Here is a 12,258-nt window from a genome sequence, read left to right as displayed (position 1 = left end):
CACTCCTGTATGGTGACCCTGAGAGTTCAAATGCACGGAAACTTAAGAAAACACCAGCAAATAGAAAAATGCTGCGAAACCACAGAAAACACAACCAAAACTGAATAACAAACATTGGCTGTAGAAAAAACACAAAAAGGTTTTTGAATGTTTGTTATTACCCGTTTACTGTTAGCCTGTCACTTTCACAGCTGTTCCCAAAAAACACTCCTTATATGTTTTGTGAGGTTTTTTTGTGACATTTTGTGGCATTTGTTCTGTTTACATTGAGTTTTATTCTAATTGTGTCGCAGACATCATCATTTATTCCACATATTTTTAACAATGAGTCCTGTTGACTCGACAACATGTAGACAATGGCTGGATCACACAGGACCAACGCACAACCACGCTAGTCTTTTGAGAGAAAATAATGTTTGAGGCGTTCATAGGTATGGTTGATTTCATGTGTAATTCACAAAACTTGCTCTGTTTTTAGTTAGTTTCATATCAAGCTCAAATGTTAATAGATTCTATAGTTCAGCATTAAATATCAGCTGTAAACTGCATGTCACAAACATTACTTTGCGGACCTGATTCTCCTCCTTATATTTCGTGGTTTGAGTTCTCACCTCTTACACATGCTGATAATCCTTTTTTTTTTTACACCCAAACCCAGTTCGTGTTGGTGCAATGCGTTAGTAAATCTGGCCCTAAACCCTTTACAGGATGCTTCCTCATCAGTCAGTCACTTCAGCCACCTCTAAACAAGAACTCTGAACAATGTTGGGAGAATCAGGTCAGGGTATTGTCCTTGTCCTTTCTTATATGTAGCACACAGCAGGAGACAACTGGAAATGTTCTATTTGTTTCAAGAAAGGGTAGACACATGGGTAGACACCTGAATCTCAGTTGATATTCATGAAAGAAGTTTGAATTGACACAGACCATTTCTGATTGTTTACTGGTAAATTTATGGGCTGTAAAGAGATGCAGAGCTGAAAAAAATGATAGTCTGTAGGTTTGTCACCATGAGACTAAGCTTCAATGCTGGAAACTTTAAAGTAAAAAAGACCAGGTTGTTGGTCTGCATCAAAGTCAGAGCAGTCAGACTGGAACCAATGACACTTATTCATACCTTCATCACCTCTACACTGGACTACTGTAATTCTCTCTATTTGGGTCTTCAACACTCGTCTCTCCATCGCTTGCACTTAGTCCGCTTGCTGCTGCGCGTCTTTTAACAGGTGTTAGACTGTATGAACACATCACTCCAGTTTTAGCAAATTTACACTGACTCCCTGTAAAATATTGTATTAATTTTAAGATTCTTTTACATACTTTTAAATAATATGGCGCCTAGTTATTTAAATGAATTCCTCAACATGTATGACCCCAAAGGAGCACTGAGATCATCTAGTCAGATGCTTTTAGCACAACCAAGGTCTCGATTGAAACATAGAGGAGATCGGGCCTTCGCAGTAGCAGCACCCAGACTCTGCAATAATCTGCCGGAGGAGACTCGTACTTCAGAGTCTATTCAGTCTTTTAAATCGCATCTTAAAACTCACTTTTTTACTTTGGCTTTTAATTCAAGTTCAGTATGAGTACCATCAGGCCTGTTTTATGTTTTTATTGTTAATTCACTGCCTTCTTATTTATCTATATTTGTTTCTCTATTTTTTTTTCTTGTTTTTAACCAATTGTGAAGCACTTTGGTCAACTCTGTTGTTTTTGAATGTGCTATACAAAGACATTTTGAATTGAACTGAATTTGAATTGACTGTAGAAAACTTTATATACAGTCATTGGTTGGAACTGATACCTGCAAATATGCAACTGTATGAAGTCATCACTGGAAAAGGAAACTATTTGGTTTTCCATTTCATTGGTTTGATGCAAAGCAGGTAACCACATAAAGAGCAATTACAGCTCCATGATTGACTTTTCCACTTCATGCAAGATAAGCGAACACTTGTTGGCTCAGGAATGGGAAAAGTGTTTCATATTTTATTTCACCACAAGAAACCAGCTCGCCTACAGCAATACAAAGGTTGGATAATGTGTGTGACGGCAGAATTTCACAATATCTAACATGGGTCAAAACAGGCTACTCAAGGTGACCACAGCAGCACTAATGCATTGTGATGCTTTATTAATTTCCTTGGGGAAATTGCCCTCATTTTTGAGCAAGAGGTCAGCTCAGATTAAATGCTGTACACAAGGACACTTACCATTAAAATGCTTAAGTGTCAGAGGCTTTATAAGTTGAATGAAGACCTCATCTACTCATTAAGAAATGATTTTAGAGGGCACAGCCACTTTCCATGGTAGTGAGTCAATAGACTGAGTTTTACTGCAGGAATGTGTGTGTATAATTCAAAAGAGCAGAGGTCTCACAGCTGCGTTGCGGCTCTGCAGGAGCGGTTTGGTATTCCTTAGTAGCAGTCGGTGGTCTGGATCCATCACATATGGCTTCCTCTTAGCCATGGCAGCAGCCTCGGCCTTCTTCTCCTTCTCCTCTTCGTCTTCATCCTCATCTTCATCTGAGCCGTAGAAGGTCTTATCGCCGCTGCCTCCCTCCTCCAGCAGGGACTCCTGCAGAGAAAGTGATTCTTGAGGAGTGCTTTCAAGTTATAATAAAATTTTCACTGCAAGATGCAAGTAGATGTATACTTAAGAGTTCTGCTGTCTCATCCTTCCCAATTCAAGTGTTTAATCCTAACTTCTATGGCCACTGTAGGACTAATGTGTCAGTTAAGAGAGATAAAAAGCATTAAATTTACACCCCTTAATGGCTGTGGCCAGCCGGCATGATCTGATATTGTTTCGATCACATCTTCATCTGCCCCAGAGTTTTCGTGTATCTCTAGAAGGCTGTCAGCCCACGCTTTACCTTAGCTGTCAATGCTGTGTGAGAGGTGTCTGCATCTATTTAATCTGGAAAAGGCTATATAACTTTGTGAAAGGAGTTTAAGGTCAATAAGTCAGAGAAGCTCCCGTCTGACCGATGACAGTGATACTGGGTTGAATTGTTAAGGATACTTGAACTTTTCTGTGTGAAAGACTGCTGTTTTTGCTACTGTTAACCTGTTAGCCTCTGTTAGATACTGTTAGCTGCTGTTATCCGGTGTTAGTAAAACTGTTGTTGTAGTGGACACAATTTTTGGGACCCTGATGCTTTAGGGAATAAACTCATACAATGTGAGAATGTAATCAAACTGTTTATCAGATGTATATTGAGCTTCAAATGTATCAGTCTGATTTTTATGATACTCAAGCTTATCATTAGCTACCATTATGTTAGCTTAAAACTAGCTGCTGTTGCTCTTTAGCTGGCTCTTTTCGTCTGTTGACTGCTTATGTTATACTTGAGCCCTCAGTTCATCATCTGTATGCTTTTAGCTCCTCCTCTCTTTATCCTCCATTTAAGCCAACTTTCTGCTGATTGGCTGCCCCTTGCAAAAACATGGTTTGCTCTCATCGATATCACAACGAGGCAAGAGCAGAGAATGTGTCTGAAACTGAGCTCAAAGAGCAGTCTGGGGTTTTGGCTCACATGGATTACTTGGACCTTACATGAAACTTCAGCCATGTTTAACCTTCGAGCGACCAAATGTCTTCTTGTTAGAATGGTTTCATTAAATACTTTTATTTTTATATCTTCTTCTTAAGTGAGTTTGTACTGAACCTACGCTGTTTCCTACGCTGTTTCCACTCTCAGCCTCCACCACTCTCAGCACTGGAGCCCCCCAGGGGTGTGTTCTGAGCCCCCTGCTGTACTCTTTGTACACATATGACTGTGTGGCCACTACCAGCTCCACCACCATCATCAAGTTTGCTGACGACACCGTCGTGGTGGGCCTGATCTCTGATAACAACGAGACGGCCTACCTGAAGGAGATTAGGAATCTGGAGAACTGGTGCCAGAGGAACAACCTCCTTCTAAACGTCAGTAAGACAAAGGAGCTGATAGTGGACTTCAGCACTAAGCAGGAGAGGAACTACCAGACCCCCGTCATCAACGAGTGCCCAGTGGAGAGAGTGGACAGCTTCAAATACCTCGGAGTTCACATCACGCAGGACCTGTCATGGTCCTGTCACATCAACACCGTGGTGAAAAAGGCCCGACAGCGTCTCTACCACCTCAGACGCTTGAGAGACTTCCAACTGCCCTCCAAGGTGCTCAGGAACTTTTACTCGTGCACCATAGAGAGCATCCTGGCGGGAAACATCTTAACCTGGTTCGGGAACAGCACCATGCAGGACAGACGAGCTCTACAGAGGGTTGTGCGGTCAGCTGAGCGCACCATCCGCTCCGAGCTCCCTGACCTGCACTCAATCTACAGCAGGCGGTGCTGGACCAAGGCCAGGAAGATCGTGAAGGACCTCAGCCATCCCAACAACAGACTGTTCTCTCTGTTGAGGTCAGGAAAGCGATTCCGCTCCCTGAAGACCAACACAGAGAGACTGAGGAGGAGCTTCTTCCCGCAGGCGATACGGTCTCTCAATCACACCACCACACAGTACTGACCCACACATATAGTTCTTACACACACACTGGACTTTCTGGACTTTGGTTTTGCACAACACTGGTCACTATATTCTTCATTTCCGGTTAATACTTGTACAGCTGCTGTTATTGTGTATATATTTATTTATATTTAGATTTCTTCATACATTCTTATATAGTTCTATATTGTGTATTGTGTATTTTGTTGTACAGTTATTTTATTTTCAACTTTAATTTATATATTTATCTTTATCTTATTCTTCCCAGTTAAATTTACCCTTCATTCTAATTTGTGTTGTACAGTTATTTCATTTTTAACCTTAATTTATATTTTATTCCTTCCTAGTTAAATTTACCCTTTTTAATTTTTTCATATTTATTTCCTATCTTATTCATAGCCTTTTCCTTTTTTGTTCTCTTTAGGTCACGAGCAGTTGTCCAAGCATTTCACTACATATCGTACTGTGTATGACTGTGTACGTGACAAATAAAATTTGAATTTGAATTTTATATATGAGACATATTTCAAGATATTCTAATGACACCCAATTTGGTTTTTAATGTTTTTTATGTTAGGACTTAGAAAATGTAAATGATATAAGACAAATTATATTATTTAGACATACCTTGCATGTTATCTCTTGCAAAACAAACCATCTGCATTTCAATAACACTTTAAATCTTGAGTTCCGTTTGAGTGAATTATATATGCAATATGCAAATATACAGTAGAAAAACTACACTGATCAACAACAAGTCATGGTCGGGGTGTTTTTTTCCCTACTTTATTGTCTCCATTTAAACCTAAATCTAAACAATTCAATGCCAATATAAATTTTATAGCTGCAGATATAATTATACAGCTGGTTTGGTAGTCCACGATCTCATCGCTGCACTTTGCAGATGATGTGGTCTTTCTGGCCTCATAAAGAACTGATCTCAGTTCAATTTATTTATATAATGTCTATTGCCGCACGGTGCTTTATATTATAAGGTTTTAATAGAGAGCAACCCCCACAAGATAATTCTTCACGAGCAAGCAGCTGGCAACAACTCCCTTTAACAATAAGAAACCTCTGCCAGACCCAAACTCAGGGAGGAGCAGCCACCAGGTTTGTGTGACATACATATCAGTCTTGTTCACAAGTCGGGAACAAAGCTTAGCAATAGAGTGTGGAGCCCTAGTCTCTATCATTCAGGAGACTAGAGGACTCAGACTAGAGGGACTAGTCCTCCACACTGAAAGGAGCCAGTTGAGGTGTTTTGGACATATCCTACTGTGAGGAGGCCCACGATATGCTGGACAGATTATATCTCTTGGCTTTGGCTTTAGTAATGCTTCAGTGTCCTCTCAGAAGAGCTGGAGGAGGTGGCCGGGAAAAGGAAGGTCTGGATGTCTATGCTTAGACTGCTCCTGCTGCGACCCAGAAAAACAGCAGAAAATTGGATGGATGGATAATAGGTCCTTTTTAAATCGTCTATGAAAGTCATGAAATGGAGAAAAAGGAGCGCAGTGTGGAAAAATGTCCTTATTGTAAAATGGCTGCAGCACATTTATGGGTAATTACTACAATAGCAATGTTGTGGAAAAAAATTGTTCCATTTGGGCCTAGTCACTTTTGACAAAAATAAGTCAACAGGTGTGTTTATAAAAACTGATAAATATACTGAAATCAGGTGGCAGTGAGAGAGGAAAAGAAATGACAGGATGATTGTACCACTGCACAGTCACAGTAGTAGCTAATGTACCTATACACCTCTGCTGCACCGTAGTCACCCAATATGTGATTCATATGCAAATTAGAAAGTAGTGACAAAACATAATGGCTAAACTTATTTCTAGGGTTGTAAGTTTGCGTGGAGCGTTGTAACAGGCAGTGATGAAGCCGGTGATATTTTGTTTATATTATATGGTAAAAAAAAATAAAAAAATTGTTTATATTATGTACTAAAATTCATCGATACAAGTAGAGTCTGCATGTTAGGTGTTACTGCTCCTCAGTATAAATTCACGTTTCTGTAACACACAAATTAGTAATGAAAGTATTCGATGAGACTCTAACCTATGAATCTCTTATTTTACCTGTTCAAGTGTGAACATCTGCTGCTTCTGTGTTTCTTACTTCACTCTCAGTTAAATAAAAACTAAAGACTGTCAGACTGAGGAATTGGTTAACCCAAGTGCAAGCAGAAAACTTGATGTATTTACAGAGAGTGAAAAAAGGCCACAAAAGGCTGTACAACAATGAAAAGAAAATGAACATCTCAAAATGGTCAATAAGATTAAATCCCCTAAACTGAGAGCGTCAACGACAGAACGCATGGCAATCTGACAAAGACAGACTAAACATACACTAAGAGGAAAGGATAATAAGGATTAGATGAATCAGACTTTTTAAATTCTCGACCGTGATCTCATGAACTCTTCCAATGAAGTCAAGTCAACGTGATTAGGAAAAGGAGGTAGAAGATTGGAAAGAGCAAAGTTGGAAATTGGAAATTTTTTGGACTGCTCTTCAGTTACTCACCTGCACCTTCAGAATACATTTGCACAAGGAAGCAAGCTTAGGTTAGGTAAGGAACACTTGAACCAAGTAGGGTGGGAACAGATCGAAAGCGGGAAGTCACAACATAGAAAACCACATTCAAAAAGTGAAAGACGGACAAGGAAAAAACTCACATAGAACCGAGAATAACCAAGGATAATAAGAACAGTTTCACATTAGTCTATATGTTACTCATCAAAAATGTAACAGCTGTTGGCCTGCTTGCTTTCTCGTGCTGTGTGTTGCTTACTTACATTGATGTTTGGGTTGAGAAACTGCGTTCTGGCGTAGCGGGTTAGCATGTTGATGATGACGACCTGCCCCCACTCCTCAACATCAATCAAGAGATTACACAGCTTCCTGTAGTTCTTGTGGATTAGATCAATGCGCTCCGGACACACCTCTTCAAAAGCCATCACAACGCTTCCTGCCACCAACTGCAGTGCATTTCAGACCACACACATTAAGATAAAGTTCATGAATCTTCCTTTAGGAGGTTACAAGTTAGCCCTGTGAATTTTAACAATATCCATGCATTGTACAATTAAATCTTCAACGGTACAAAAAACCTGTAACTACTGACTGACTTCTGCAGTCTGTTTCTGGTTTTGTTGCATTTCCCAGAGAAAGAGCTAATGCAAAAACTGCAAGGTGAAAAAGGAGACTGGTTAAACAAATGATAAGCCTTGAAACAACCGGGGCATTAAACGCAATCTGGTGCTGTGCACAGCAGCTGGTCTCTGATATTTTGTGCACTGTGTGGTTTGCAAAATTGTATTTTTCTTTGCTGGAAATAAAATCTGGAGAAAACACTGAATCAACAATGAGAAGAGAGGAAAAACATACCGTGGTTTTGTCAGCGAGGAGTTTCTCTATGACTTCAATCAGCTGGTCTTTTTGTTCAGGATCCAAACTGAGAGGAGAGAAGAATAAATCAGTAAAAATGCATGAAAAATTGTTCCAGGAACTGTAAGTAATCATCCTCAAGGGTATAAAGAAAATGGATTTTACTGCTAGAGCAGCAATGGGTTCTCAGGAGTCTATTTTTTACTGCTAAAGTTTTACAGTTGCAGCAAGTCATATGAACATTTGATCTAGCAGGCCTAGTAGTTCTCAGACTGGGAATCAAGGCTCCCACAAAGAAAAAACAACAAAGAATTCATAAAAACTGTGTTTTTCTCTATCAAATTTATATATTTCCTACTGTGTTAAAGTTTGTAAAAAAGAGAAATGGTCATATGAAAAATAAAGTTTCAATAGGACTGTACGCAGTCCTGTAAAAAAAACTAAGCACACTCTTACTGCTTCCACTGGAATTAAGAGGGTAAGTAGCAGACAGGTGCGGCTAATCAAATGCACTTGATGAATTATGACCACCTCCATAAAAGCAGACAAGTTGTTAGTTTGCTGGTCTGGAGAATTCAGATGTATGTTAACACAATATTGAAATCCACCCCAGAAAATTTGTTCTCTTTTGTATGAATGTCTGTTTGGGCTCCTAAAAAACAAGATGCTACATCTCAAAGGGTTTATCCTGATACAATAAAGCCGTGCAATGCTCAGAGAAGTTGCTAAAATCCCAAGACTACACCGGAACTGTTAGGCATGCTGGTGAAGAGGTGATGATTTGGGTTTGTTTTGCAGCCACCAGACTTGCAGCACTTTCCAGTTGACCATTTACTTCTCTGTATATCAACGTATTTTATAGTCAGTTATGAGGCCATCTGACTAACAGCAAACTCTTGTCCCAAATTGGACCATGAACTTGGAAAATGAGCCCAAATACACCAGAAAATCAGAATGAGTGACAAAGATAAGAATCAAGGTGTTGCAATGACCCAGTAAAGTCCAGATCTCAACCCAGTTCAAATTTAGTGGTGAGACCTTAGGAGAGCTGTGGATAAATAACCAAAACTTTATAATGACTGTGAGAAAAAAATATGATCATTAGTCATTATAATAACTGATACACTAAGAGCTAGCAACTCAATAAATCATGCTAACTTTGTTTTATAAACCTAAAACTGTCCTTTTGGGTTCGTACCTGTATAGTTTAGGGATTGCATGTGCTGCGGTCTTCCTGACATACGGAGACATATCCGAAGCAGCTTCTTTGATGGCCAACATCATTATTGGAACGATGATTGTTACTCTTATGCTGGAGAGGACTCGCAGGGCGCTGGCTCTGATCAGCTGGTTCGGATCCTGGAGAAGTACAAAGTGGTGGAAAAATACACTTTTAGAGGTGGTGAAATGTTGCATTTTGTTCATCGCAAAATAGTAATAAAATCTAAAGGAGCAATCTGTAGTTATGCTAGCAGCTCTGTGGTGCTGTTCCCGGGGCTAGTAGTTCCTGCAGTTTTATGCTAAACTCAGGATGCTAACATGATCACAATGAATAATATAAAGGTCAGTCAGTAATGAAATACAACACTGTTAAGTAAAGTAGCTTACCACTTTTAGGAAATTAGCACTAAAACACAGCACTGCCATCGCTGGTTCTAATATAAAATGTTTTTTAAATTTTATTTATTTGGTCGTGATTTCAGGCCAATTTATCCAGTAATTCCAGATATTTAAATCAATTCATTTTCATTTCATTTATATAGCGCAAAATCACTACAACAGTTGCCTCAAGGCACTTTATTTTGTAAGGTAAAAACCCTACAATAATACAAGGAAAACAGAAAGCCCCAACAATCATATGACCACTATGAGAAAGCGCTTTGGTGACAGTGGGAAGGAAAAACTCCCCTTTAAGAGGAAGAAACTGCACAAAGAATCAGGCTCAGTGAGGGGCGACCATCTGCTGTGGCCAGTTGGGGGTAAGTGGATGAAGACAGCAGAGAGACATGGTGTGAAAGAGAACAATTAAATTAGTGCTGTCAGTGTTAAACTCGTTAAAATGACGTTAACGCCATAACCGCATTAAATCTCCGTTAGTGAGTTAGCGCGGATCGCCCCGTGCATGGGGCTGTATGGTGCTAACGCGTTAACGAACTAACCGCGCTAACGCGTTAATTTAAGCAATCAATTCAGTTTCATTTAAGCTTTTTTTGTCCAAATGTTGTAAACAAGTTAGGCTTTTAGAGCCATTCACTCATAGTTAACGAGGACTATCGTGCAAGCTAGGTGAATTGCAGCTAATTTTTGTATAATATGAAGACGAGGCTTTAGAAAAATGGTTTATATTATCTCAAATCTAAAAAATTGTCACATATATAAACTGCTGTACCTTCAGACCTCGCTGAAACGTGGAAATTGAAAGCAGAGCAAGATCCTGCTGCTCCTCAGCGTAACGCACCAAGTAAACATAGACCAGCTTCTTCACCTGGAAAGACGAACAGTAAGAGGGAAAGAAGAAACAAATGTAATCGTTTAAATTTTAACAATTTCATCCAACCTATGTGTATTAGCTTAATTATTTTCACTGAGATGAGTCCAGTAAGGCACAGTTATTAAAACATGCAAAAGTGGAGAAGGAAATTGCAATTTTGTTTATATGAGATAAAACTGCACTCCACGGAGGTTTGGAAAATGTGATAAGATAATAGGAAGGAAAATGAAGAGTGCAGAGCCTGTAGCACATGAAGCAACATGAGACTAGGTTCATTACCAACCTCTATGTTTTTACAAGCCACGTTTTTCACCACAGCGGGGAAGAGATCTGATGCATTTTTACCTCGGGCAATCATCTGCAGAGAAAAGACGCATCCAAAAAGCATAACAAAGATTTCACAAGATGGCATTTTTCAAGCATTTCAATTGTTGGCAAGAAAAAATACATTTTTTATGTTTTATTTTATCTTTTGATGCTTTTTTTTGTGCTCTTGGCCCGGCAGGAATGATGAATGAAAAGATGGGTGTGGAGCCTCAGAAGTAGAAATCTGACAGAGTATGAATATTTAACAGCTGACTGCACAGTTTGCATCTCTTATCACAGTAGTTAAATCATTGGAGGCAGCCTTTGTCTTATGGCTCAGAGCACAGTTTTATAAAATGACTGCATTTTGACAATAATACCATGAGATTAATCGCCAGTTTTGGTATAGAGAGCATGCTTCTGGCCTTTTCTTAGTCTCAGAATAAGTAAAACATTATGCATTGTATGTTTTGCATTTAAAGGTTTGACCTTGTGCACCTGTGTACCCGCTGATCAGTGAAATCTCAAGGGGGGGAAATCTGCCCCTTTCTGCAATGTTAATGTTCCAGCTAGCCACTTACTTTAGTTAAAAAATAAAATAAAGATTTCCAGGTTTTTATGTGAATCTACACCCACTGGCCACTTCATTAGGCCAATGAGTTAACTATTCATCAGCTCGTTACAGCATCAGTGACATCATCAGACAAGATCAGTTAAATAATAACTAAAGTAATTTTTTAAAAATTATGGTCATTATTAGAGACAGAAAGGAGGATTATGGGTATGCTCACTGGCTAATCAGATGTCAGCTGTGTGCCTTGGTTTCACAGTTAACACTACCTGTTGCTAATCATCAAGATGGAGACTGCAAAGACACTCAGCTCAGCTCAAGGCTTCAAAATTGAAGTAATGACAGACATGGTGGCTATGAGGATCTTTTGTTTATCGTCCACAGTAAACGTGACTTATTTTTGTATATATTTATTTTGTTTTGTATATATCCCTGTTGACTGTACGTTTTTCTCCTGTTTGCTATTTATTCCTGTTGTCTACTATTTATATTGTATTGCGGCAAAGTTGGTGTGGAGCACCCACAATTTCATTGTACATATACATTCTATTCTGTTCTCTGTTCTGAAATAGTGTTATACAACAGTATTATCCATGACATTTTTTAAAGCATGATAACAAACTTCATGGCTCACTCTTGATGTGATCCTAATTTCCCCACTGTGTCCATCTGATTTATACTCACAGCTACAATCCGCTTCATTGCCTCCAGCTTCAGGGAGTCTTTGTTGCTGTCCAGCATCTCTTTCAAGTCGTCATGTCTGTGGGAAGAAAACATTATAAAAATATATTTCACAGCATGGAAACCACCAAACACCCAGAATGCAACAAGAAGTACTGATATGTTTTACTTTTAAAGCTCAAAATTGATCAAAGACTACAGCTGTGACCCCAAAATTATTCTCTTTGAAGTAGGAAAGCCTCACAAAATAAAGAAACATTTGAACATAAAATACCTGGATAATTGGAACGTGGCATAATCGCTAAAACAAAATGACTTCTCAAAC

At 39.1% G+C, this 12,258-nt stretch overlaps 1 protein-coding gene across 19 annotated transcripts in view; it reads right to left on the bottom strand.

Moving 5' to 3' along the window:
- ap3b2 (adaptor related protein complex 3 subunit beta 2) overlaps positions 1-12,258 on the bottom strand; it is a 60,122-nt gene that overhangs the window by 32,237 nt on the left and 15,627 nt on the right. For all 19 annotated transcript variants that reach the window (XM_082538538.1, XM_082538539.1, XM_082538543.1 and 16 more), the window contains exons 2-8: positions 11,937-12,012; positions 10,659-10,733; positions 10,274-10,369; positions 9,083-9,243; positions 7,885-7,951; positions 7,293-7,475; positions 2,380-2,577 (exon numbers count right to left, since the gene is read on the bottom strand). In XM_082538538.1, coding sequence (XP_082394664.1) covers positions 2,380-2,577; positions 7,293-7,475; positions 7,885-7,951; positions 9,083-9,243; positions 10,274-10,369; positions 10,659-10,733; positions 11,937-12,012 — 856 coding nt within the window. The remainder of the gene's footprint in view (positions 1-2,379; positions 2,578-7,292; positions 7,476-7,884; positions 7,952-9,082; positions 9,244-10,273; positions 10,370-10,658; positions 10,734-11,936; positions 12,013-12,258) is intronic.

Source organism: Aulonocara stuartgranti (genome assembly GCF_965226115.1).
Source record: "Aulonocara stuartgranti genome assembly, chromosome: 7".
In the NCBI taxonomy this organism is placed as follows: domain Eukaryota; kingdom Metazoa; phylum Chordata; class Actinopteri; order Cichliformes; family Cichlidae; genus Aulonocara; species Aulonocara stuartgranti.
This window is presented reverse-complemented; position numbering and strand designations above follow the sequence as displayed.